Raw genomic sequence first — 23,276 nt, forward strand, 5'->3', positions numbered from 1 at the left:
ATATAATTGGATTAAAGCCTGTTACCGATTAATTTCCTGCTTTTCTTTTCTTTTAATTATCTGTGTTTATCATTTCAGAACTTTCATTAGATGTTTAATTAAAAAAAATACGATAGCCAGCGCAGCCTGGTTACTCTTTATGTTTTCCCAGAAGCAGTAAAAAGGTCTTAAAATGTAAATTGTGTTTACATTACGCCACAGGACCTATTCTGCTTGTAACCTCCCTCCCCTTCTGTCTCCCCCACCCCTTGGCTCTCCTCCAGGTGGATGCTGCCGTCACCCCCGAGGAGCGCCACCTGTCAAAGATGCAGCAGAACGGCTACGAGAACCCAACCTACAAGTTCTTCGAGCAGATGCAGAACTGAGGAGGATGTCACATGTACACATACGTAAACACACACAAAAAAACAACAACAAATGCACACAAACCATTCTCATCCCACACATCGTCACCTCCCCTCCCCTTACCTTCCCTCCTCTTCCCTTCCCCAGCCCTCCCTTCAACCAAAAGACGGATCTTTAAGTGACTGAAATAGTCAGTTACGAGCACAAGGAGCGACTGTAGCATGGGTCTTTTTTTTTTTTCTTCTTCTTCTCTCTTTTTTTTTTTTTTTCTTACACTGCGGCCAAGCCACTCTGCACCAAGTTTGTTCACTTTACTGGAGCAAGACGCCTTTTTAATTAAAGGAAGGAGTTTTTATACGTTGCTCCGTCAGGGCCTGCTGATGTATGGAGGGGAAAGGAAAAACCTTAAAACAAGCAAAGCCCCTGCCCGGTGCATGGAAACAAACCCGTTCTCTTGGGGAAGACGAGCACACGTTCGCTCTCTCTCAACACTGATTCAGGGCCAGTGTGTAGTTGGGTTTATTATGTTTATTTTTAGGCTCGGGTCGCTTTTAGGTGTGGACTTTGTAAGCAGATCCGACCGCTCATCAGTAGGGTGTTTAGACGCATGCTGGCCTCGGCCTTTGTTAATAAAATAATTAATTTTAAAAAATTGTTGCATGCAGAATCATCAGAATCGAGCAGTTTCCTCTGAATCGTTTTTGTTTTTGCGTCTTTGTAATGATTATATGATTTTGGAAATATAGCAGCACCATGATTTTTACGAGGCCCAGTGTTTTTCTCGCCTACTGCACCACTACTGCACACTCTCTACAGTCTACACTGGAGTATAAATGAGCCTCCTCTCCCTCCCTACTCCTTGGATCCTTCCCTTCCTTTCTCCCTTCATCCTCTCCCTTAATTTTTTGTTTTGTTTTGTGCATTCATACAACAGCTGGGCTGTGTTAAGTCACACAAGGCTCTTAAGGATATCTGAAGATGCTGATTCTGATGATGACGGGGAATATGTTGATGATTATGACGACGGTAGTAATCATGTATTCTGAATGAGCTGTTTTTATTTTAAAGTTGCTTTTTTTCTCTCTTTATCGTTTTCCAGTTTTGTTTTTCAAAAAAGACCGAAAACGGAGAAAAAAAAAAAGATGTAAAGTCCTTTTTTTAAATTACGTGTAATGTTACAGAAGTAATGCTGAAGTCTTAGCTGTTCCTATGTAGTGCATGACAACAATGACAACAGGATTTGGAAGTTTCAAGAAAATAAAAAGGGGGGAAAAACGAAACACCACCACATCTTACAGCTGCTCTCTCTCGAGATCATTTCTCACTTATAGATTGTCATTCTAGCAAGATTGTACATTTAGTATGTTCTCGTGATCACGTGACTTTAAAAACAATGATGAAAAATATATATAAATCTAGATGAACGGGCTCTGCTTTGATATCATGTAAAGAAAAAAACATTTAAAAGATGTTTTTGTTTTTTTTGTTTGTTTTTTTTCCCCCCTCCTTCTTTTGCCGTTTAAGTGTGATCCTCATATATATATATTATATTTTTTAATCCTGCTACTTTCCAGAAGCTGCAGGAGAGGGAGCCGGCTTCATCTCTGTATATTATTCTCGTTCACTGAAGTATATTGTGTTAAATCCTTCGGAAATCACTCCTCTTGGTTTCTTGATCATTTCATGTTTTTTTTTTTTAATAAGGGCATCGTATGTCAGTTAGAGTGTATGTTGTTTGGGGAAGGTGGGGGCGGGGAGGGTGAAGGCGGGGAAACACACGTGAGGAGTCTGTTATGGAGGTTAAGATCATCTCGGCGTGTACGTGTTTTCGTTTTTAGTCTGGTGGTTCATCCAGTTGTAAGCCGACGCCGTCTCTTTTGTTTGGTTTGCTTATTGGGTTTTTGTTTGGTTTTGTTTTTTCTTCTGCGGATAGAACAGGTGGAGTTCTGAGAAGAGGAGGTGGTGGAGGTAGAGAGGAAATGACTTGCAGTTCCGGTTGGATAGCCAGCCAGCCAGGCAGTCTGTGTGTGTGTATATATAATGGATTTTCACCCCCCCACCCCACCCCGGCACCTCCCTCCTCTTTCGACTTCCTTTTCCTTCAGGCATGCTGCTCACCTCTCTGCCATCATCTCACACTTGACTCCTGAAAGGCAGCATTGATGATGATGATGATGATGATGGGATGGGCGTTTACCATCAAGAGCTGACGGCAAATCCGGAGGCTTGGGGTGGGGGGGGGCAAAGCAGCGATCCAATGTTGGTCAGAGGTAGGCAAGAAGCCCCTGTTCAGCATTACCAGGTCAGCTCATGCTTGACGGGTGGTCACCGTGTTAACACTGCGTGGAAGGAGACGCACTGTGGCCTCTCGCTGAGATCCGTGAGGAAATGGCGAGTAGAACATGTAGATATGGGGCTGCAGAGGGATGAGTGTGTGTGCTTTTCGGAGGGTGCTCATTAGAAGCCCAACAGAGGGCAGTAGAGTAGAAGAGGAAGCAGGATTATCTTTCTTTTAGGTTTTTTTTTATTTCCTGTGGGTTATCTTATTGGTTTTATTTTCCACTGTGTAATATTGTGCAGGCCATTTGCATTGACTGGGAAAATGCTTTCTACACTGTATTCCATAATAAAGTTTTGAATGTACATATAAGTGCTGTGTCTCTGTGATGTTTCTACTGTTAATGCACAAAAACAGGCATAAGCATCCAGTTTTATTCTATTAATTCACATTTGTCTGTTTTTAAATATCAAAAAAGTGGCCCCACTACAAGGACATTTTTTCTTATCTTGGGTAAGGAGGCCAAAGGTCATTCTCAGACAGAAAACGGCAGAGTGGAGCTGACAGGGATTCAGTGTTGCTCCGGCATGGGTCTTAACTTCCAGACGCAGCTGAACCCAGGTCATCTTGTTAAAGGTTAACTGGAACACAGGCGGTATTTGAACAGGACCTGATCCTCACTGTGAGAAGGCAACAATAAAACTGCATATCTATTGAGTTTTATTTTGGCTACTTTGTGACTTTCTGGCAAATGTAACTCTGTAAATGAGCCGAGTCAAAGCTAAACACTAAAAAGTCAGGCAAAACAAGTTTTTAAAATAAAATTGCCAAGTTGGCCATGTGACAAGCCAAAATGTCACAGTGAGTGATAGACTATACACAGTACTTGGCCAAAGTCTTGAACCATCCATCATTTCTTTATATTCTGCTTCCAAGGAGGCAGACGTTCCAATTTTAACTCCTCCATTTAAAAGTAATTCATTATGTTTACTGACCACTTTCACCATTTTTTTTCCCTTTATGTTTAGTGAACACATTCAACTCTTCACTCACGTTTCACTTTCATGCTTTTGTTGAGCTATTTCAAATGTTACTGCGTACTTTGAGCAAAGCATTTAAATTAAAACCACACTATCATTTTCCGCTTCTAGTTCATAATTTCAGTTAGCTTAAACACGTCAAGATGGCTAACAATTTTGACTGTTTACCCCCATCCTTTTTACCTTAATACTTTTGCCAACTAGACTACTCTACAAAGTCTTGAGCCACCCCTCGTTTCTTTGTTTTGCTTCCAATCAGCCAACCTTTCTTTTGTTTTTGTTTTGTTTTTTTTAAGCCACCTATGAAACATTCAAGCATAAAGAAGGCATTTAACTCAAGGTATGAACCAGTTTTGTGTTGACACATAAAAGACAACTTCGCAAAAAACTATTTTAAATTGGATCTTGAGACACTTTGCCAGCAGCCTCTTACAAAAGCAAATCACCTGTTCCCATTTCTTTAGTTAAATCCATGAAAATCCATGATAACAGCCTAACAGGCATAAAATTATATTTTTGACCAACAATGTGATTCCCAAAGAGTAATTAACCAGAAATGTGGGCTATGTCAGCATGGTGTGCAATGTGTCCTTAAAAAAATCTGAGGAAACTGGACAAGTGGAAGACAAAAGAAGAAGTGGTAGGCCTCAATGAATTATCTACAGCAGGTGAGCCATATCCAAAATTGGAATAAATATCTGAGAGATGCATTTGGCCCTTCATTTGGTCTACCTAATGTTCACTGAAGCCTTATCAGAATTTTTTTCACTGGGACGGTGGCTGCCAGGAAGCTATTCTTAAGGAAAGGCTTAGGTATGCTAAATTAGTAAAGAACTGGACAGTGGCAACAAGTCTGATGGGGTGACTAATCCAAAATGTGTATTTTTTTTGTTCAAATTGTTGTCCGTGTGTACAGTGGAGGTCAGTGTGTCCAACCACCGTGGAGGCTTTGTCATGGTTTGGTGCTGATTTCAACTAGTGCATTGGAGAGCTTGTCGATACTGACAGAACAGATTTTCATCCATTATGTTACCATCTGAAAAGTGTATGACTGACAGCGGCTTCATTTTATAGCATGACAGTGATCCCAAACACAATGCCAATGCAATAAAAACAGACCTAAAAACAGAAGATGCACAATGAACACTATCAGTCATGGTCAGAGCTCAACATTATTGAAGCAGTGTGGGATCATCTTGACCACGAACAGAACAAAAAAAAGCTTTGAATGTCCTCCATGAAGCCTAGAGAACTATTCCTGAAACCTACTTAAAGACATGAGAAGAAAGATGCCAGAGAGCTCAGACTGTGATGAAGAATAAAACTGATTAGAACTATTTCCAGTTTTTACAGCAAGATTTGAAGACAGATAGGGGCGTCTCAAGACTTTTCCTCCATAAACACAATAGCTAAGTTACATTCGTGAAGGTGGAATTCGGCGAGAAGTAAACTAACAAGAAAAATGCATTAATGTGATAAAACGAACATCTTTCCACGTCCCAAACTGCAAAATTAGAAGGCCATAATAGAGATTTTCAATAGAAAGAGTCATTTACAACCAGGTCACTTTAATTTAGCTAGAAAAAATGCTTCTGTTAGTCATTTTAAGTCAAACTTCGTTGACCTTTTTCGACTGTAATTTGAGATCAAACTGAGCGTGCGCAGTCCTGCGCATATAGAGTTAATGCTTGACGTTCGCGAACGCCTCCTGTCAACAACGAACTCCCACAAATCACCGCGGTCCTTCACATTTGGCTCTGTTGCTCTTGGTGTCAAATCCAAGGTGAGTACGGTGTCTTAAAAAGAAAAGCTATCAAACATTTAACTTCACCTCTTCTGTCACGACGCTCTGCGTACACAGGTACGTGCACGGTGGTGCGTTTAGTGAGAGCGGTGGTGTAACACACCGCGGCACATCAAACCGTATAAAAATGTCCGAACGCTCCCTAGTGTCAGCTAAAGCTAGCCTAGCATGTTAGCATAAGCCGCTGTTTTGTCATTTGAATGAAGGAAACGTCAAGTATTGACCAGCAAGCAGCAACTCAGTAAAGCCGATCTAACATCTTGTAGTTATAGTAACTCTGTTTCTATAGACTGGGTGTTTGGGTTAGCAGCAAACTGAGTGTGCTAGTTAGCTATGCTCTGCCTTTGACGTGAACTAGCTAATGCTAAAGGCAGCTAGTGGTACTGATTGATAGGGGATTAGTAAAAGATAGCAAACATGTCCATGAGAAAGGGGAATTAAAGACTTAAACACGCAGAAAAATAAAATGCGTTTATCACTTATTGAGGGGTGTAATTTCAAGCTCTCAGGGTACTTTATACCAGCACATTTCGTCCAAAATCAGTTTAAATGTCACCCAAACTCGACGCTTTGGCTCCTTCAGATGGCTCTGCACCGGTTATTCCAGCTGTCCTCCGTGCTGCGCTCTGCCGTGAGCCTGACCCTGCGCAGGAACATCGGCATCTCTGCTGTCCTCTTCCAGCGGGCCAAGGAGCTCGACCCCGTCCAGAAACTGTTCCTGGACAAGATCCGTGACTACAACAGCAAGGCCAAGTGAGTTGGTGATACCTCCAGACACTGACAGACAAGTTTGAATAAAGTTTACCAAACAGACTTCCAGCTCAGAAGTCAGCCGTTGGCAAAACATTAACTTTAAATGTCCTTGGGGTGCGATCTGGCATGCACTTCACTAACATCTGTTCAAACAGCATCTCCTCCTCTTGCTGCCATCGTGCTCAGAATGTTGAACATTTCTTTGATGCCTTTGCTCTCCCAGGACTGCTGGTGGCATTGTGGATGCAGGTCCGGCTTATCAGAAGAACCTGGGTGAAGAAGTAATCAAACTGCAGAGACTATATGGAGGAGGAGACCTCAACAAGTTCCCTGAATTCAAATTCACAGGTCTGTTTGGGCTCATGTTCAGCTCAGCAAGTGCAATTTGCTGAATAGTCTTACTGTAGTTACAGTTTAGGTAAAAATATTTCTCATTAAAGGTTCCCTTGCCACAAGGGGTCGCCACAGTGGGTAGGTCCCACAGCACTTCATTTCAAAGGGGATTTGTGTCTCTGGAGTTGAACCAGCGACCTTTCGCTTGCCACTACAGCACTGGAGGCACTAAGCCTGTAAAAATGTTTAGATTTGTTTCTTTCCAGTTTAAATGAATCTTTGGGTTACTGACGTAATGCGGTCGTTCTTGTTTTGTGTTATTTAAGCAAATTCCTAAAACGTGTTATTTTATGGTCAAAACTGCCTTTTGTTACTGTTTGTCGAGAAGGCGCAGGACTACAGTGACAATGGCATGTGCTTATTATGCCACAGTTGTTCCCTTCATAAATATTTATGCCTTTGCTACAGAGGAGGCAGTCTGTGATTTGAGTGTTGGGTCTATAAATAGCGTAGATGTTGTCATCAAACACAGCCAGATGACTTGCTTGAAATTGGGTCAGAAAGATTTTATTTTTTAACTTCAATGTGTTTTTGATGAAGCTAATAGTAGCCAGTTTTTGTATATTTCTATACCTTTATTTTTGTTTTAGATGTCAGAATAATCACTAATATTGCAGTGCAAGAGGAAATGATTCACTTTTTTTTTTTTTCCATCTTGTCTCTTTTTTTGCAGAGCCGAAGTTTGACGAGGGCGCCAAGTGAATGATGTCCATGTTGTGTATCTCCTACCTGTCACAAAATGTTGTATTTAATAAAAAAGATAGTGGACTAAACTACGAGCTCTTTGTGACTCCATAAATATGTTGTGATTGAGGCTGTGTAGTAAAATCTGGAACTAAAAATCTGAATGATTAATTTCAGATTAATCACTCGCCCTCAAACCATGAATTTGTGCCAGGAAATGAGGGCTGCTTAGGAACTTGTATAACTAGGCCTGCACATTTTCTGCATGTCTATAAATCTGTCCCCGGGCTACTATTAAAAGACTAAAGATGTCAACATTATTTACTTTTTCCTTTGGAGATGAAAAATGTTTAATAGCAGTTTCCCTCAAATAACCGTTTGTCGGATTGGACAAATGCAAACAAGCTCAGAACTCGAAAGAGGTTTGATTAGAAATACTGAAAGACATCCAGCTGCAGTGACACTCCCAGAACATATGGTGAGGCACAGTTAATTTAATTTTTTAATTTATATGTAGATATCCAAAAAGCAGCAAGCCAAATGTTGGCTGACCTAGATGCAAACTGGCTGTCAATCTGCACCGTTCTTGAGCGTTCCCCGTTATGACAAGGTCAGCGATGCATTTAAGCCTTGTCGTGATGAATGTTTTGAAACCCCAAAATAGCATCAGAAAGGGCAAGTTTCTGTCTGACCTGGTGCCTAAATTTTTTAGATTGTGCAGCCAGCCTTTAAAGCTGCGCTCAGAAAATGTACCAACATCTACCGCTGTGATTTCAAGCAGTGCACGACTTCATTAAACACACTGAAAAGAAACAGAAGTGCATGTAGTCATGGCTGTGGGTTAAAAATGTTGCTGTTTATTCTGTTAGGGGGGGAGAAAAGCAACTCTGGAAATATTTAGTTAACCTGTCTGGGAGGGAACAGGTCTGCTGGGAGATTATCACTTGAAAGATTAATGTAAAGTCTTGCCGACCGAGGCCGCTGCACTTCACTGTAGCCATCTATGGGAATACAGCAGAGACTGTGAGCAATATAAGAGATGATGCAGTTAGTTTGACGAATAAAGCAATAATGCAACTACCAGTTTTCCACATTGTCTGATAAATCTGCAGTCCACTTAATTAGATTTACACGTTCTTGTCACTTTAAGTAGAAGTCATGAATAATTCCTCCTGTCAGGTTGATGCTTGTGCTGACTGCAGCGGTGGGAGAAGTGCTGAAAACTACTCAAACACATCCATATCTATATTAATGTAACACCTGAGTGTTGCGGTTGGTAAAGGCAGACAGGGATGATAAAAGCACAAGCTAATGTAAAGATGGTGATAAAGCGAGTGACGTTTGGTTCTGATCAAACATGGATATAAAAAGTGGCAGCAAATGCTTAAGGACTTTGAGATGATGCTTTAGTAGGTACCTGGTTACTACAGTGTACAAACATGGGGTTTGCATCAGTAACTGGCTTTGGAAGTGCAAGTTAATGGTTGTTTACAGAATTTTATAGGCAGTGCAGAAAATCAATACAGCGTAGTATCACAATATTTTGCCTGATGATATCGTATCGGTAAAGGAACACCAAATATTGGTCTTTTATTAAGTCAATCAGCACCACCATAAAGTTATAACATTAGCTGAGCAAACTGCTAAACCATCCAACAGTGGATGCACTTAGCTCGACAAAGCTACCTGCTAATTCTGAGCTAGCTAGCAGCTCAGTCACAGGAATAAAGCCAGGACAGCAACCTCCTTACATCTACAAAATAAAAACTCAGTGGCTTTTGTTGTTTACTCGTGCCCACTTGTGATTGCAAAGTGTGGAGATCGGAAAGTGTACTGAGCACAAATGTGAACGTTAAAGGTGAATTTCTGTCCATGTAGACGACACCAGATGTGTAATTTCCAGTGATTTATCACAGGTAGTTGCTGTACCATCAGAAACAGATTGCATGTAATTGCAAACTTCACCCCATTCACTCTCAGACTGATAGCAGACTGCCTTACAGGCAGGTTTTAGTGACAGTGTTATGCTTGAAAATCTCATTTTTTTGCCAACCCCCCAACATGTGAGATAACTTGACATAATTTGTGGTTTATTTAGAGATAAATGGCAACATGCCACCTCTAGTGTATACGCAGCTACTTCTCGTGTTGCATCCTTTCCACCATTGGAAACACGGTAATAACAAACATGGGCTTGAGTAGAAAAAACTTTATTACTGATACACTATTCAAATAAAACTCTGAAGTCATTCACACAGCCTAAAAACAGACACTCCATTTGATAATCAGTGGCACAGAAATATAAAGACATATAAAGAAAAAAGTAAGGCAAATTTTTTACAAAAAAAGAACTGTGATCCATAGATAAATATGACAGACAGACAAATTAAAAAGGCACAAGGTATATAGTATATATGTATATTTATAAAAAAGACCATGCAGGCACATCAGGATGGAATGGGGTTGTCCTCAGCGTTATTGTTAAGTGGCTTCTTGCTCTTACTAAGATCACGAGTGGTCCCAGTGTCGAAGACGAAATACTGACTGAGGTAAGCTGTAGTTTTATTGAAAACAACTGAGATGCTTCCCTTATGGCTTTAAGGAGAATTCCCTGTCATGATTCAATTTTTTTAAAGACAAGAAATCTATCAAATTAATCATCAGTCTTTGGTAAAAAATAAAAATTGAGTAATTAAAGCAGTTAGCCTTAGAAATTTATACTGAGAAAAAAAAAAGATCAATTGCAAATTCAACATCTGACCACCAGGGGGGAGCAGAGTACCATGAAACTGTACTTAATCCCATAATAGCAGGAGACATCAATGTAAGAGGCGAATACACAGCAAAGCCAGAGAGTAAAGAAGCCTTGCAGATTTGCTTGACATCAACCATCCGGAAGGATTGGCGGAGGAATAAAGATTGAAATTAGCACGTATTGGAAGATCAAGAGCTCGTTCTGAGTCCGAAACAAAATCAGAATCCAGTGTTGGCACCTTATCACCTTTTTTTCTCTTTGTGTTTTGTTTTTGGAGAGGAAGACCAGCTTCTCAGAGCATGAACGACTGTGTGTGTTTAAAATCCTGGGGCTGAGAAGAGGAACACAAAACAAGTATTAATGTTTGCTAAATAAACTGATGATTTAAATTAAAAAGCACACACACACATCAAACATCCGGTAAGTGCGAACTGCTACATTTAGGCAAAGTGAGAGGGAACCTGAAAACAAACACTTACTTCTTGGGGTGGAGGGATGTAGTTGACATTGGACCTGGAAGACAGAAACATGGTAAGAACACCTGACAGCTCTAACCTGACTTATATCTCGCCTGTATTAATAATGCACGTGGCAAACACAGGTAGGAAGAACAGTCAGAGCGAGCTCGTCATTAGGCAGCACTGGGACAAACTGGAGAGCAAAGTGTAAGGAAAGTGCTGCAGTTTGTCGCAGGAGGGCTTGTGTATGTGCGTTTGGAGAATGACAGACCTTTTTAAATCAATCAAGATGTGCAGACTTTAATTGCCCTAACAATAATTTGTTAATTATTTAGGAGTTACAGACATTTTTATAGACTGCTGCGGTATACAGGGGCGGGATTATGAAAACCGTGGTGATGATCAGAGCTTTAAATGTGCCTGTAAGCAGATACGATTCGGAGAGAGTCGGGGTAATGCTTTTCTCATTTCCAATCTTTACACCAAGCTAACGTCTCCTGTTTGAATAAACAGCTATGAGAGTGCTATTGATCTCCTTTCAACACGACAAGCTCGATGTTAAAAAACAGCTCCCTGAATTTCTTTCTTTCACATTTACAGTAATTTTAAATAGTGCAAAAGAGGGATTTGCACATTGAAAAGTTGCAATTAAAAAAAAAAAAAAAGTTAAAATATATAATATATGTATGAAAAGTAATCCTGTGGAGCTTTAACAGAGTGATTATCCAAATGTCTGACAATTAAACAAAATAAACAACTTGCATGTATGAGTTTTACTTATATTGGCTTCATTGACATTTAATGCTTAAAATTCTATCGGGCAATTTACCTCACCTCGGAGATGTAGAGATCTTAAAAACTCGTGTATCAAATATGACACACTCGGTGTTACAGGATTAAGCAATCAAGGCTGAATGATGGTCAGAGCGCTGCCCTTTTGTCTGCCATGAGTTCAATGCTCAGTGAAAGTTGCAGCTTCAAAAAATCAGGTTGAAAATTAAAAAAAAATATGTATATTTACGTTTTTTTGGGTTGTGAATGGAGATAAATTGGTGCCAATTTGAGACATCATCAAAACTGTTGAAATTTTTACTTCTTGCTTCCGTTTATGATGTTTGACCTCATTTCCTCCCCTAAATTGTTCATTACACAGACTCACCGGCAAATGAAAACCAAATTTTGTTCACAGGAAAATCAGTTTTTGACCAGAATCTGCGAATATGTTGAATCAGAGAAGACTTTAATGTAGTTTAATGCGATTTAAATGTAACAATTATGTGTTCAATCTGAAACTAAAACCTGAAGAATCTTAAAGACACACCAGAAAACTTCTGTCCGTTCACCAAATGTAACCTGTGTTTTTCCAGATGAGGGTACTTTTACTACATACATCAAACAGTAGGTGTGTTTTCACCATTCAAAACAAAAAAGTTCATAGTCAACTTTGACTTGTAAGTACGTTTGACATACTCATTTTCTTTAACTGTAAATAATGTGGAATTGATCAGAGATGCTGTAAAACGCTGTTTATGAACACTGGAATCATTCACTGTGAACTGTTTGCATCTGCAGAGATGTGCAAAGGTCCTTTTGTTCAGCAACAGTCTTGTGTTGCAGCAGCACGCGGCGTTAAAAGTCTAAGTGATCGTGTTAGCGGAGCTGTGAACTGTTGTGTAATGCATTTGGCTTGCTGAGTGTCTGGCACATCAACCTCTATGGCTTTAATTATAGTCTCGAAATCACCTCCAAAAATAAGTCTTTTGGAAGTGATCCTCTTCTAAGAAATTAAAACTATTTCACGGGAAAAAAAGTAAAGTTTTCCTACAACACTGTGTAGTTGGCGCTTTAAAAACCAGCACTGTGGCTCTTATAGGTACATTTAATGACGCTGTCTGCTGAGGTCCTGTGAGGGATCCATTTCTCAAGTGAGCAACTGATAAATGGTCAATTATGGACTAATGCGCACTACCTCTCTTTCTAGTTTCACTGGAGTACTGTGGAGGGAGTAGTACACACTACTGTACTGCTTATGTGGCCCATTTTTAACCCACAAACACTGATACTCTTTAAACTCAACTAGAAACATTTAAGCAGCAGCACCGGTCCAGCTAAAATGAAGATTTTCCATTACATTTAGTAGCACAGTGCCCCATAATCAGGGGGCTAAGTGTTATTTTAAATAAAACAAATGTGCTTTTCTCGAAAAAATTCTGCGCAGGACTATAAGTTAGGCTAAAAAAAATCAATAACCTATAAATTAGCCAGTAAATGTAAAAGTTGTAGCCAAAAAGATGTTCAGCTTTAAATGAAGACAGGAAACAAGTAGCTCGGCTCTCTGTGAGCAAAAGAAATCTTCTTACCGGCACCTCTAAAGCTCAGTAATTAACACGTTATCTCGTTTGTTTAATCCAAACACAAACAGCCAAAACAACATATGGTTTTAATGGTGGGTCAGGTTCTGCGGTTCCTCCAAAGTCTCGCTGTCTGCGAAGCAGTTACGTCTGTTTATTTTATTTCCTAATGTGCCACACTCACATGTCCTCAGCTCTGTGCAGGGTTTGGCTGCTGATGTGGGCTGCACCATGACACTGGGAGATCCAAAATGACCTGCGGGGGGTCAGGGCATGGGCTTTAACAAGAAGCATGCCCTCGTGGACTCATACTGCACACCATGCTTTGGAGTGTGAGTATTAGTGTGAAGTCATCCGTAAAGATGTGCAGCTTAACTGTTGGTTTGGAAAGCTTGAACATTTGTAACCTAAATCTGTCAACCTCCACATTTGATTTCTATCCCATGCATTTAGCTCTCTGTTAAATTTACCCCACAGGATTGTGCATTCAGATTTATACCTGGAAAGCCAAAAGATACCACAATTAACATGCACAGGCGCCCAGCCAATTATGTCTCTGGAACTGCTGGTTGGACAACAATGATATTCACTCATATGCTTAAATTTAGTCAGGCATGTTGAATCATAGTGGATTCTGTCATTCTGCAACAAAACAAGCAAAAAAATGACCCTGACCAGTGTTTTATGGTCATTTGTGTAGTTTTTAGCAATGCCAGACCTCTAACTCTCATCTTTGGAATAATATTACTAGTAGCAGAAGTCCTAATAGTCCATCTAATATTTGAGCAATGACCTGAATTCCAACAGACGTTGGAAACCAACACGTTCTCACTCCCAAAGCGTAACATTTTACGCTAGGTGACAAATCGTCAACATATTACGTTTTCGGCTACCCACCACGTTCCTAAATGACAACCTCGGAAAAATGAGGAAATATGAGAACCGTATGGACTCAATCTACACATGTTCGCCCTTTTTCTTCAAATCGCTTAGAAACACGCTATTTAACATCATTAAAGTCCTGGTTAAGGTCAGGAAAAAGGTTATGGTTAGGGCTGTAATACAGGGCTGGAATGTCTATTACCGCGGGAGCGTCATTGCACTAGATTTCGGCCATAACCCGCCGCGTACCATAAGAACGCCGAAGGTCTCCTTTTGCGTTCCTCAGGAACGCCGCGGGACGTGACAAAACGTCGGCATGTTACGCCTCGGGAGTGAGAACGGGCTGTGGAAACCCAAATGAAAAAGTAAGAATCAAAATAGGCAGAACTAATATGTTCAAGCCCACTTTTAAATTACGTAGAGAAGTAAACCAAGATGTTCAAGCTTATTTGAGCACACTTTATGAATGACATTTCATAAAACAGCAAGCATGCAGCCAATCACATGCAGCAATCCAACACCGCAGTATTAAAAAGCTCAAACTGTGTGACTGCCTTTTGTTTGAGCAATGCATTTAATAGCTGGAGTTACCCAAGGCTCCAGTTTAGGCCCCTTTAAAGGCACAGTGTGTAAAATCTCACCACTAGGTGTCAGTAGACTGCAGATTACAGATTACCCTCCTAACATTAGCTGGCATGATGTTAGCAGTCACATATCTAATAAGCTGAGAGTAAGTAATTGTGACAATATCGGGAATAAATAAGCCTATTTATGAAGTGGCAGTCACGTTAACTCTTTCCTTCACGTTTTCACTTCTTTGGTGTGGGAGACCTCTTCTCAGATGATTAAACATAGGTATGATCATTCCTATTTAAGTCTGAAGTTGTACACATGAATTAAAATTCAAATCAAGTTCAAATTTGGATTGAACTGATTTAATAACAAACTACTGCTAAATGCAGAAAAAAGCTTGTCTTGCTAGAATGGTAGACTAACTAAAAACACAATGAATCAAAAACATAAGCAAAGCTTGCGGCATGTGAATGCCCATGAGTTCTTCTCCATCATTAGTGGACTACACGTAGTCAGGCAATGTCCATTTCAGCCACTGTAATTAGGAGAACATGGTGACTTCCACAAACTGTGCTCTGTGCTTTCTATCAAACACTGAAACACTGACGACTGCAGCTGTGAGCAACTTGGGGTTCAGTATCATGCCCAAGGATATTTAGGATCGAACCACCAACCTTCCAATCAGTTCCTGCTTTACCTCCTTAACTCCACAAACTAAACACCTAAGAATGCATATTTATGTGTACAGCTGACTGTACCTTTAAAGACCTGCACTATATCTAGTTCCTTACTACAACCGATCATTTCAAGTATTCACCATACACTGTGAAATCACTAGTGCCTCATTTGAAATAAAAGAAGTAAACTGTTTCCTTCTTCTTTGGCTAATATTTTCCAACAAGATCTTAAGTGAGCAGCTAAATGTGACCGCAGCTACGCTTTTTAGTATCCTAAAAAAAAGCCAGAACAGGCCGAACTGTGCTTCATTCAACCAACATTCATCCACGACGACTGAAAACACATCCGCTGTCAGTCCTCAGCATGAAATAACATTCATCCATCTAAACAGGTGCCCGAGGGACCATTTTTCTCTTAGATGCCACAATCTAGATCTGCATCGCCGCTCAGTAAATTTGTACCCACTATCGGTGCATCAGAAATCATGTCGCATTGTCTTTGATTCTTTGTGAAGAAGCCTGTTCTATAAATAGGAAGTTGACACTGACAACTCCAGTTAGCTCAGCAGGATAAGCATCAGACTTTAACCCAGACAAAGAGCTTTCGCATCAGCTTTAAGGAGAGCTCAACGCTGACTCCCCATCAAACTCCAAGCAGTAACAAGCCAGTAATCAAATAACATAAAGTCAGGCGAGTCAGACCTGGGATACGAGGCCATGCATTTATGTCTCTGTGTCTTCTGGAACCTCTTTACACCCACTCTGGTGTGTTTGGAGGGCAGTGTCTGTAAGACGGGTGTAAGCGCCTTCAGCTATGCCACACTCTCATTCTTCAATATCCAAATAATCCTTTTCAAATTACCCGTCCAATCAGTTTAATTGCCTATAATTCCTTCTACTGCCAATATTTTCCTTCTTGCTGATTAACAGCCTGTAATTATTCCATAATTATGTTGCACTGATTGTTTCCCCCACAGCCCTGTTTTGAGGAGGGAGGAGGCGGGTGGAGTGGTCATCTGTCTGGCTGTATTTTGACATGAATTCAACATTAGTACATCTACCTGGAAGTGGAAATCAATTCTAAAAAAAAATTAATCAAAATAATAGCAAAAAAACTTTTTCCCAGGGTTTTACATCTGTTGCTGCCAATCAAATAACCCAGTGAGTTGAAAAGCAGGCACTGCTGCATCTCAAATGAAAACACACACACAGCCACAGCTGTCACTCCATACAGTCCTGACTCAGCACACAGATGCAGACAGGCCGGCTAAGTGCAACAACAATCCACCCCTCCCCGCCGCCTCCCCTCGACTTCAGCGTGTAAGATATTAGCTTGTGTTTGTTCACATCAATGTTAATTTAATCACAAAGCTCTTACCTTCCTCTGTGTCCTGCTGATGAATGAGCCGGGACCGTGGAAGAGAAAACAGAGTCAATGTCATTCTTTTTTTGGCGGGAATTGAAAACATATTTCTATATTAATTGGTGCACTGTGGAGTGGTTATCGGACTGCCAAGACAGCCACACAAACTCACGGCTGAAGAAGCCGTTCCTCTGTAACAGGAAACCGCCGCATCCACAGATGAGCACGGCCAGGAAGACCCCCAACACTGTTGCCACTATCGCTGTGATGTTGACGTCCTCTGGAAGTGTGAATGAAGACTGAATTATGAGCTGTTTACTCGCTAATTTATTGAAGCAGTGAGACACAAGATAAATCAGGAAACAGCAAATAAAGCAAAATAATCTCCTAAAGTGGGAAGCTGTACTTCAGCATTCCTATAATTTAATAAAGTCCACTTAATATGCTTTTCTTTTTGTCATATAACAGTTAGAATGATGTATGCTCATCTTAAACATAACCAAATGTATAAGTACTGCCTGTGAGCCACAAGCTCAGGTCACAGACTGCTCTAAATGCTCTGTTTTAGACAACCTTCTCCCCTCGTGGCTCTGTGTGATGTCACTGAGAGCGGCAACCCCTAATATGGCCATCTGTGATTGCAAAAGCTTCACCCACCTGCTGTTAAAACATTAATGAGCCAATGGGAAGCAGGTGGGAGGAGCTAGTTTCAGACAGATACACTGCACCAGGCTCAGTGTAAAATAAACTACTTTTTAAAATCAAGCACAGCTGCTCCAGCAAAGTCCAAGAATAAAAAATATGGAGCTGAAAATAAGCATAACAGGTCTACTTTAAGTGCTTAAATGGTAGTGTGCATTAACGTAGAGCACATTACATGATTTATTAACAAGCCCACCACTTATTTTCATCAACAGCGTCGTTTTAAATTTTGTAATTTGGCCCACACTGGCCACAGGATCTCTTCAAACTGTAGGCTAGGCTATAAATGTGTCCAGACTTTAGAAGCAGGGTGGAATGAACTTAGTGGGCTTTTCCTCTCCACTGCATCCTTGATTTTGTCTGGTGCTGAAAGGTGTGGGGGATGAGGCGGGATTTAGTGTGGAAACGCACACACACACCTATCGTCATATGCTTGGCCTCGCACATCTTGGGTAGTCCCACTCCGTTGGATGCCAGGCAACTGTATCGGCCAGTGTCCTCTTTGGCTACAGATTTAAACTCCTGTGGAAGAGAAAAACCAACCTTGAGGAAGAATCAGGAATACTACCTTGTATCAAACCGAAGAGCAACTCAGCAGAAGCATCTTTATGCTTACACGATACTACAGTGTGCAACATTTTCCTGTTTTTCTTTATCTGCATGCACACACACTTATTTGTCTCACCAGAACTCCTGTGCGCGAGTTGATTAGATAGGTTGCGTTGGCATGACGGGGCGGGTTCATTGGCTGGTTGTCCTTGTACCAGGAGTAAGTGGCAGGTGGGATGCTGTGCTGGTCCCTGCAGCTCAGCTGTACCACTGAGCCAGTCACTGCTGAGCTGGGGATTTCACAGAGTGGGGTTTGAGGTGGCACTAAAAGAACGGGCAGAAAAATCACACCAACGTAAGCAAAAAAACATTCCCATCTTTAAAATAGTTTGAATGTTCTTATTACAGCAGATTCTCATCTCAGTCAGTGGTACCTAGGACTTTAAGCGTTACATTGGTCTCGCCCAGGCTGACAGAATCTTTAGGAGCACTGATCTCACAGCGGTACTCTCCAGCATCCTCCTGGGTCACTTTTTTCAGCGTCACTGTCGCTCCTTCAATGGTCGCCCGGCCCTCAAAGGGACCTGAGAGAAAGAATATAAGGTCAGAAGTGGAAATGTCTTCCATGGCTGTGGGCTACAGCCACTGCATGTTATAATCTACGGTCTGCAATACTGCCACCCAAAATTTAATAACCAGTAGCAATTGAACAATTGCAGCATGAGTAAAATAATCTACAATTAAATGTTTGCTTTTTTTTAACCACTGCTATAATTTGGAGACATTTTGAGTCGCTGTAAACCCAACACTGAGGATTTCTTATACTGTCATGCAGCTACTGGATGTGACGCATGCACTGAACCCTAGACTTTTGTAGACATTACCCAATGGAGGTGTATGTGAAAACGCAAATGTCCAAGTCTGATCAGACAGCCACGGAGTGCATGTTTGTGTGTGTGGGTAATAATCTGGTACAGCTATCGAGTGGCTGTCCTATGTCCAGCCTGTTGTACGCTCTACTTCATCGTCAGGAGCTTGTGTGTATCACTGGTAAAGGTGGGCGGATCGATCTAAATATCGATACCGATACTACCGATATTTTGGTTGGATGGTCTTAGAACAGGGGTGTCCGACTCCAGGCCTCAAGGGTTTTAGACATGTCCTTGACCCAACACAGCTGATTTAAATGGCTAAATGACCTCCTCAACATGTCTTAAAGTTCTCCAGAGGCCTGGTAATGAACTAATGATTTGATTCAGGTGTATTGACCCAGGGTGAGATCTAAAACCTGCAGGACACCGGCCCTCGAGGCCTGGAGTTGAACACCCCTGTCTTAGAGACCTGCTAGCACAGGGGTGGGCAACTCCAGGCCTCGGGAGCCGGTGTCCCTGCAGGTTTTAGATGTGTCCTTGAACCAACACAGCTGATTTAAATGGCTAAATTAGCTCCTGCAGTTCTCCAGAGGCCTGGTAACGAACAAATCATGTGATTCAGGTGTGTTGACCCAGGGTGAGATCTAAAACCTGCAGGACACCGGCCCTCGAGGCCTGGAATTGCCCACCCCTGTGCTAGCATGATAAGATTGATGCTTTGTTTTTATCTGCTAGGTTCAGTATGTTAAATTTATATATGTATATTTTTTTATGAAAGACAATGTACCTCATACCTTTTTGTGTTTGACTGTCACATCTATTTTATTTATAGCCTGTAGCACATTTAAACAACAGAAGTGGACCCAAAGTGCTTTAGAGACAGACACGGTTACATTTCCGGTCTCCCAAAAAAAAAAAGTTTCAAAATACATGAAAAGCTGAAATTAGCTGGAAAGTTAAAATCACAATGATTGAGTAGTTATTTAAATTTACTGCAAAAAAAACATTAAAATGTATTAAAATAATTAGCAAATTGATGAGGATTCATCTCATAAATGATCAAACACTGCTCTTCCCTACATCAGCTGCTTTCAAGCATTGGTATCTGTAACACTGGTCCTATATTTACTTGGTATTCGCACTGCACTAATAAATGGCTTTAGTTAGAGGGATTTCATCAGGTTAGGTTTTTAGCCAAGACAAGAAATCATTCTGTATTCACTATGAAACTTACATAAATCAACTTTTAAGAATTTATAAAACTATTATGCATTTTCTCCAATGATGTAGCGCTGTGCAAGTGTTGGATAACCCTTCATTTCTTTACATTTCCTTCCATGGAGCCACACTTTCTTGTAAGCCTATAAAGTTGTTTTGAACAGTACATCTTCAGGCTTTCTGAAGGTCTTTCAAAGTTTTTATTTGGCTGCTTTTTCACTCATTTTCAGCCCAGTGCTTGTACCTGACCATTCTCAGAAGAAGGATTTGTTTGTGTGTGTGTTAACCCACTTAACGCCGACTTATTCAAGAGTGGAAAAAGCACCTAACTTGAGAGATGAACCAGTGTTGTGTCTACACATAACAGACAACTTAGCAATTTTAAATTGTATCTTTGGGCGCTTTGTTACTAGCAGCCTCATTTGTTCCCATTTCTTTAGTTTAATCTATGAAAAATTCTATTTGATTCGATATTTGGTTTAAATCATTGTCAGTATATACAGAGGAGGTCAGGGGAAAGGTACGACAGTGTCTACAGCCATCTGGTTTGTGGCTGCATGTCAGCCAGTGGTGCTCGGGATCTTGCAAAAATTGATTGAATTATGAATGGAGGAAAGCACCATCAGTTTTTGATCCATGATGCAATACCATCTGGAAAGCATCTTATTGGCAACAGCTTCATTTTTCAGCATGACAGTTATCCCAAACACACGTCAATGCAGTAAAAGCATATCTGGATAGAAAAACACACAATGGAGCACTATGAGTCATGGATTGGCCTCCGTAGAGCTCAGACCACAACATTACTGAAGCAGTGTGGAAGCAGAGAACAGAACAAAGGGCAGAAACATCCAAAGAAGAGCTTTGGATGTCCTTCAAGAAGCCTGGAGAATAATTCCTGAAGACTACTTAAAGACATGAAAGAAAGCTGCCAAAGAGTGTGATGGAGAATAAAGGTGGCCATACCAAATACTGACCAAATATTAGCTTGTTGTCTCCCTAAGAAACTGGTTCCCAACAACCTTTTTGTGACCTTTGGTGTTCAAATGTATCCAGTATTTACTTTCAATATTATTCATACATACCTTTTAGCTACTACACCTAAACATTACCAGTGGTTAACTAAACATTTCAACTGTTTATCCATACTTTAAGTTACTAGCTTAACAGTTAATCAATACGGTTAGCCAACATTTTAAAAGCTAGGAATACGGTTAAGCTAGCCACTGTTTTACGTGTTTATCTATTATGTTAAGCTAATTTGTTTATTAGTAATATTAGGTAATACTTTCATATAATAGCTATACTTTCAGTAATCTATTTGAACTTCCTGGACCATTATATATATATATATATATATATATATATATATATATATATATATATATATATATATATATATATATATATATATTTTTTTTTTTTTTTTTTTTTTTTTTTTTTTATTTTATTTTATTTTTTTTTAATTTTTTTTTAATCCTACCTGGGTTCTTTTTGGTATTCCCCCACACAATTTGTTAACTTTACCACCACTTGGTTGTTCAATTGTAACAGTTAAACTGACATTTCCACATATATTTCCCAGCTACATCAAGTACTCCTGGTTGGGGAATCCCCTCTACCTAAGGGGCTGGGGAATTTTTCTTAAAACACTAACCTATAACATGATATCTCAGCTGAAATTAAAATAATAAATTTTACAATCCACAGTCGAGCAGTTTACATAACTCCATATCAAAAAGCTGTTATCTCAGAGAGATAACAGCTTGAAAGGACGACTTCCATGGCAAGGCTTGTCATGAATTCACAAGATATAGCAGCAATTTCTAAGAAGCAGCCTCACATTATGAACCCAGTAACTATTCATAGCACCTTTAAAACAAACTTCAGCCATAAAGCAGCCAATGAAGAGGCAGCGATGGGTCAAAGGCATTTCAAAGCCTTGACATATTTGAGAAAACTGTCAGGCTAACTGCACCGCCTTTAAAAACGACTGGCCCGGGTGAAAGCTGCTGCGATTCATTATTTATTTCGCCCATTAAATTCAAATCCTAAAACATAAAGATGAGAGATCAAGGACAAGAGACACATAGACTGTGAAATATCTCACCCTTACCCAAGTGTTTTGTTTTTTGTGGGGGGTTTTGTGTGTCACACCCTATCCAGCTGGTACTGCAAGCTGATTACAACAAATGTCCTGTTTGTTCACCGAGAGGATGGAGAGCGACAGGATGCTTTCTCACCTCGAAACTTTCCACCATAGAACACAAAGGAGACGTCTTTCCCCTTCTTCTTCCATTCGATGCGCGGTTGCTGGTCTTTCTCTGTATAGAATATGCAGGACAGCACTGCATCTGAAGAGGGAGTGTGACCAATGAGATATTTATTCCACAGCAGCAAAGGATCAGTGGCATTTTTAACTGCTTGGTCTATTTATAGCCTTATGATTTATTTTGACAGAGAGAATCAGATAGAAGCTTGGTTAGAAAAAACAAACCAAAAAAGACCAAAACGTGGAAGCGGCCCACAGGAGGGCTGCTTTATTTTTTCCCGCCTCACCTTTGTGCTCCTCGACCTCCACTTTATGTCTGTTGGTCGTCACTGTGACAGGAACGGAGGGGGAACCTGGTCAAAGAGGAGGAGAGGGGAGGGAGAGTGGGAGATAAAACGAGAGGTGAGAGCAGTTCAGAATGCAATATCACTCATCATCCATTAGGGGGCAAGGTGAATTGGGTAAAGTGCTCCACATTGCCCGCTAACTGCAAGAGGAGAATACTTAATGGCCGTCTCTGGTGTCTCGCTCCACTGTCTGAGGTAAAGACGTCAGTCGTCTTTCTCCAGGATATCTGGAGCTAAGGACGGGATTACTCCCTCCGTCGATTTAATCCCGCGGGGTTAAGGAGCAGCCTGCTGTATGTTTAGATAGAAAGAGTCACCAGTCATTACATTGGGGAGGGGTGGGGGGCTGGGTCAGATTAACCTGATGTATGGTAGGCATTAGGTTCTACCTATGTTTGGGTTTCCCTGATATTTGTGTGTCATTGACACAGGAAGAGGAAGGAGCTGTGTTTCCTGCGTGCTGATTGGTTTAAGGGGAAGATTACTGTCTGGTCGTCCTGTGATTAATTAGAGGTTAAGGATGGGTGAAGGACGTACGATGGAGAAGCAGGTCGGAAACGTGAAGGCAGGAACAGGAAAAGCACTAAAACACACAGAGAGTCTAACTTCAGCCTGAAAAAGGTTTTCAGACTGAAGGCTGCACAGCTGGGAAATTACAGAATAAATGTTGAATGGGCCTCTGGGGTACTGGGGAACATTATGGTCTTCAAAACTTCTAAAAAACTTATAATTTGGCTAAAAGAGGATTTCTTCTTCATACGTTCTTGAAAGCTCATTAACTTCCCTCGCCCTTGCAAGCACGCACACACACTTTCCTGCCATTGTTCCTGGAAACAGCACAACTCAAATCTCATGGTTGTAACTTTAAACATAAATGTGACAACATATATTGTCACATCTCCACTTTCCTGTGTATGACCCATTGTCACCAGATTACAGTGAGAAGGTTTCCCTGTGGCA

The 23,276-nt window shown here is 40.7% G+C and overlaps 3 protein-coding genes across 8 annotated transcripts in view; 2 read left to right on the forward strand and 1 right to left on the reverse strand.

The window, feature by feature from the left end:
• Positions 1-2,995, forward strand: part of appa (amyloid beta (A4) precursor protein a) — a 34,353-nt gene extending 31,358 nt beyond the window's left edge. For both annotated transcript variants that reach the window (XM_085150672.1, XM_085150673.1), the window contains one exon: positions 264-2,995. In XM_085150672.1, the coding sequence (XP_085006798.1) occupies positions 264-365 (102 nt within the window). In that variant the 3' untranslated portion in view covers positions 366-2,995. The remainder of the gene's footprint in view (positions 1-263) is intronic.
• The window catches only part of jam2a (junctional adhesion molecule 2a), a 35,030-nt gene continuing 13,602 nt past the window's right edge, over positions 1,849-23,276 (reverse strand). The window contains exons 2-11 of one of the 4 annotated variants that reach the window (XM_085150677.1): positions 22,257-22,322; positions 21,941-22,051; positions 18,042-18,191; positions 17,744-17,931; positions 17,478-17,580; positions 16,529-16,636; positions 16,372-16,384; positions 13,046-13,117; positions 10,532-10,565; positions 1,849-10,383 (exon numbers count right to left, since the gene is read on the reverse strand). In XM_085150677.1, the coding sequence (XP_085006803.1) occupies positions 10,345-10,383; positions 10,532-10,565; positions 13,046-13,117; positions 16,372-16,384; positions 16,529-16,636; positions 17,478-17,580; positions 17,744-17,931; positions 18,042-18,191; positions 21,941-22,051; positions 22,257-22,322 (884 nt within the window). In that variant the 3' untranslated portion in view covers positions 1,849-10,344. Of the gene's footprint in view, positions 10,384-10,531; positions 10,566-13,045; positions 13,118-16,371; positions 16,388-16,512; positions 16,637-17,477; positions 17,581-17,743; positions 17,932-18,041; positions 18,192-21,940; positions 22,052-22,256; positions 22,323-23,276 lie in introns of all 4 variants that reach the window. The other 3 variants (XM_085150676.1, XM_085150675.1, XM_085150674.1) reach the window with 3 other exon arrangements.
• Positions 5,318-7,386, forward strand: atp5pf (ATP synthase peripheral stalk subunit F6). Of its 2 annotated transcripts, none has more exons than XM_085150679.1 (4): positions 5,318-5,446; positions 6,051-6,220; positions 6,444-6,568; positions 7,287-7,386. In XM_085150679.1, exons 1-4 carry the CDS (start codon positions 5,348-5,350, stop codon positions 7,313-7,315), a joined length of 423 nt encoding a protein of 140 aa, XP_085006805.1. In that variant the 5' UTR covers positions 5,318-5,347; the 3' UTR covers positions 7,316-7,386. The 2 variants fall into 2 exon arrangements, with proteins under 2 accessions (XP_085006805.1, XP_085006806.1); XM_085150680.1 differs by having other exon boundaries at positions 5,426-5,524.

Source organism: Neolamprologus multifasciatus, chromosome 23 (assembly GCF_963576455.1).
Source record: "Neolamprologus multifasciatus chromosome 23, fNeoMul1.2, whole genome shotgun sequence".
NCBI classification, from domain to species: domain Eukaryota; kingdom Metazoa; phylum Chordata; class Actinopteri; order Cichliformes; family Cichlidae; genus Neolamprologus; species Neolamprologus multifasciatus.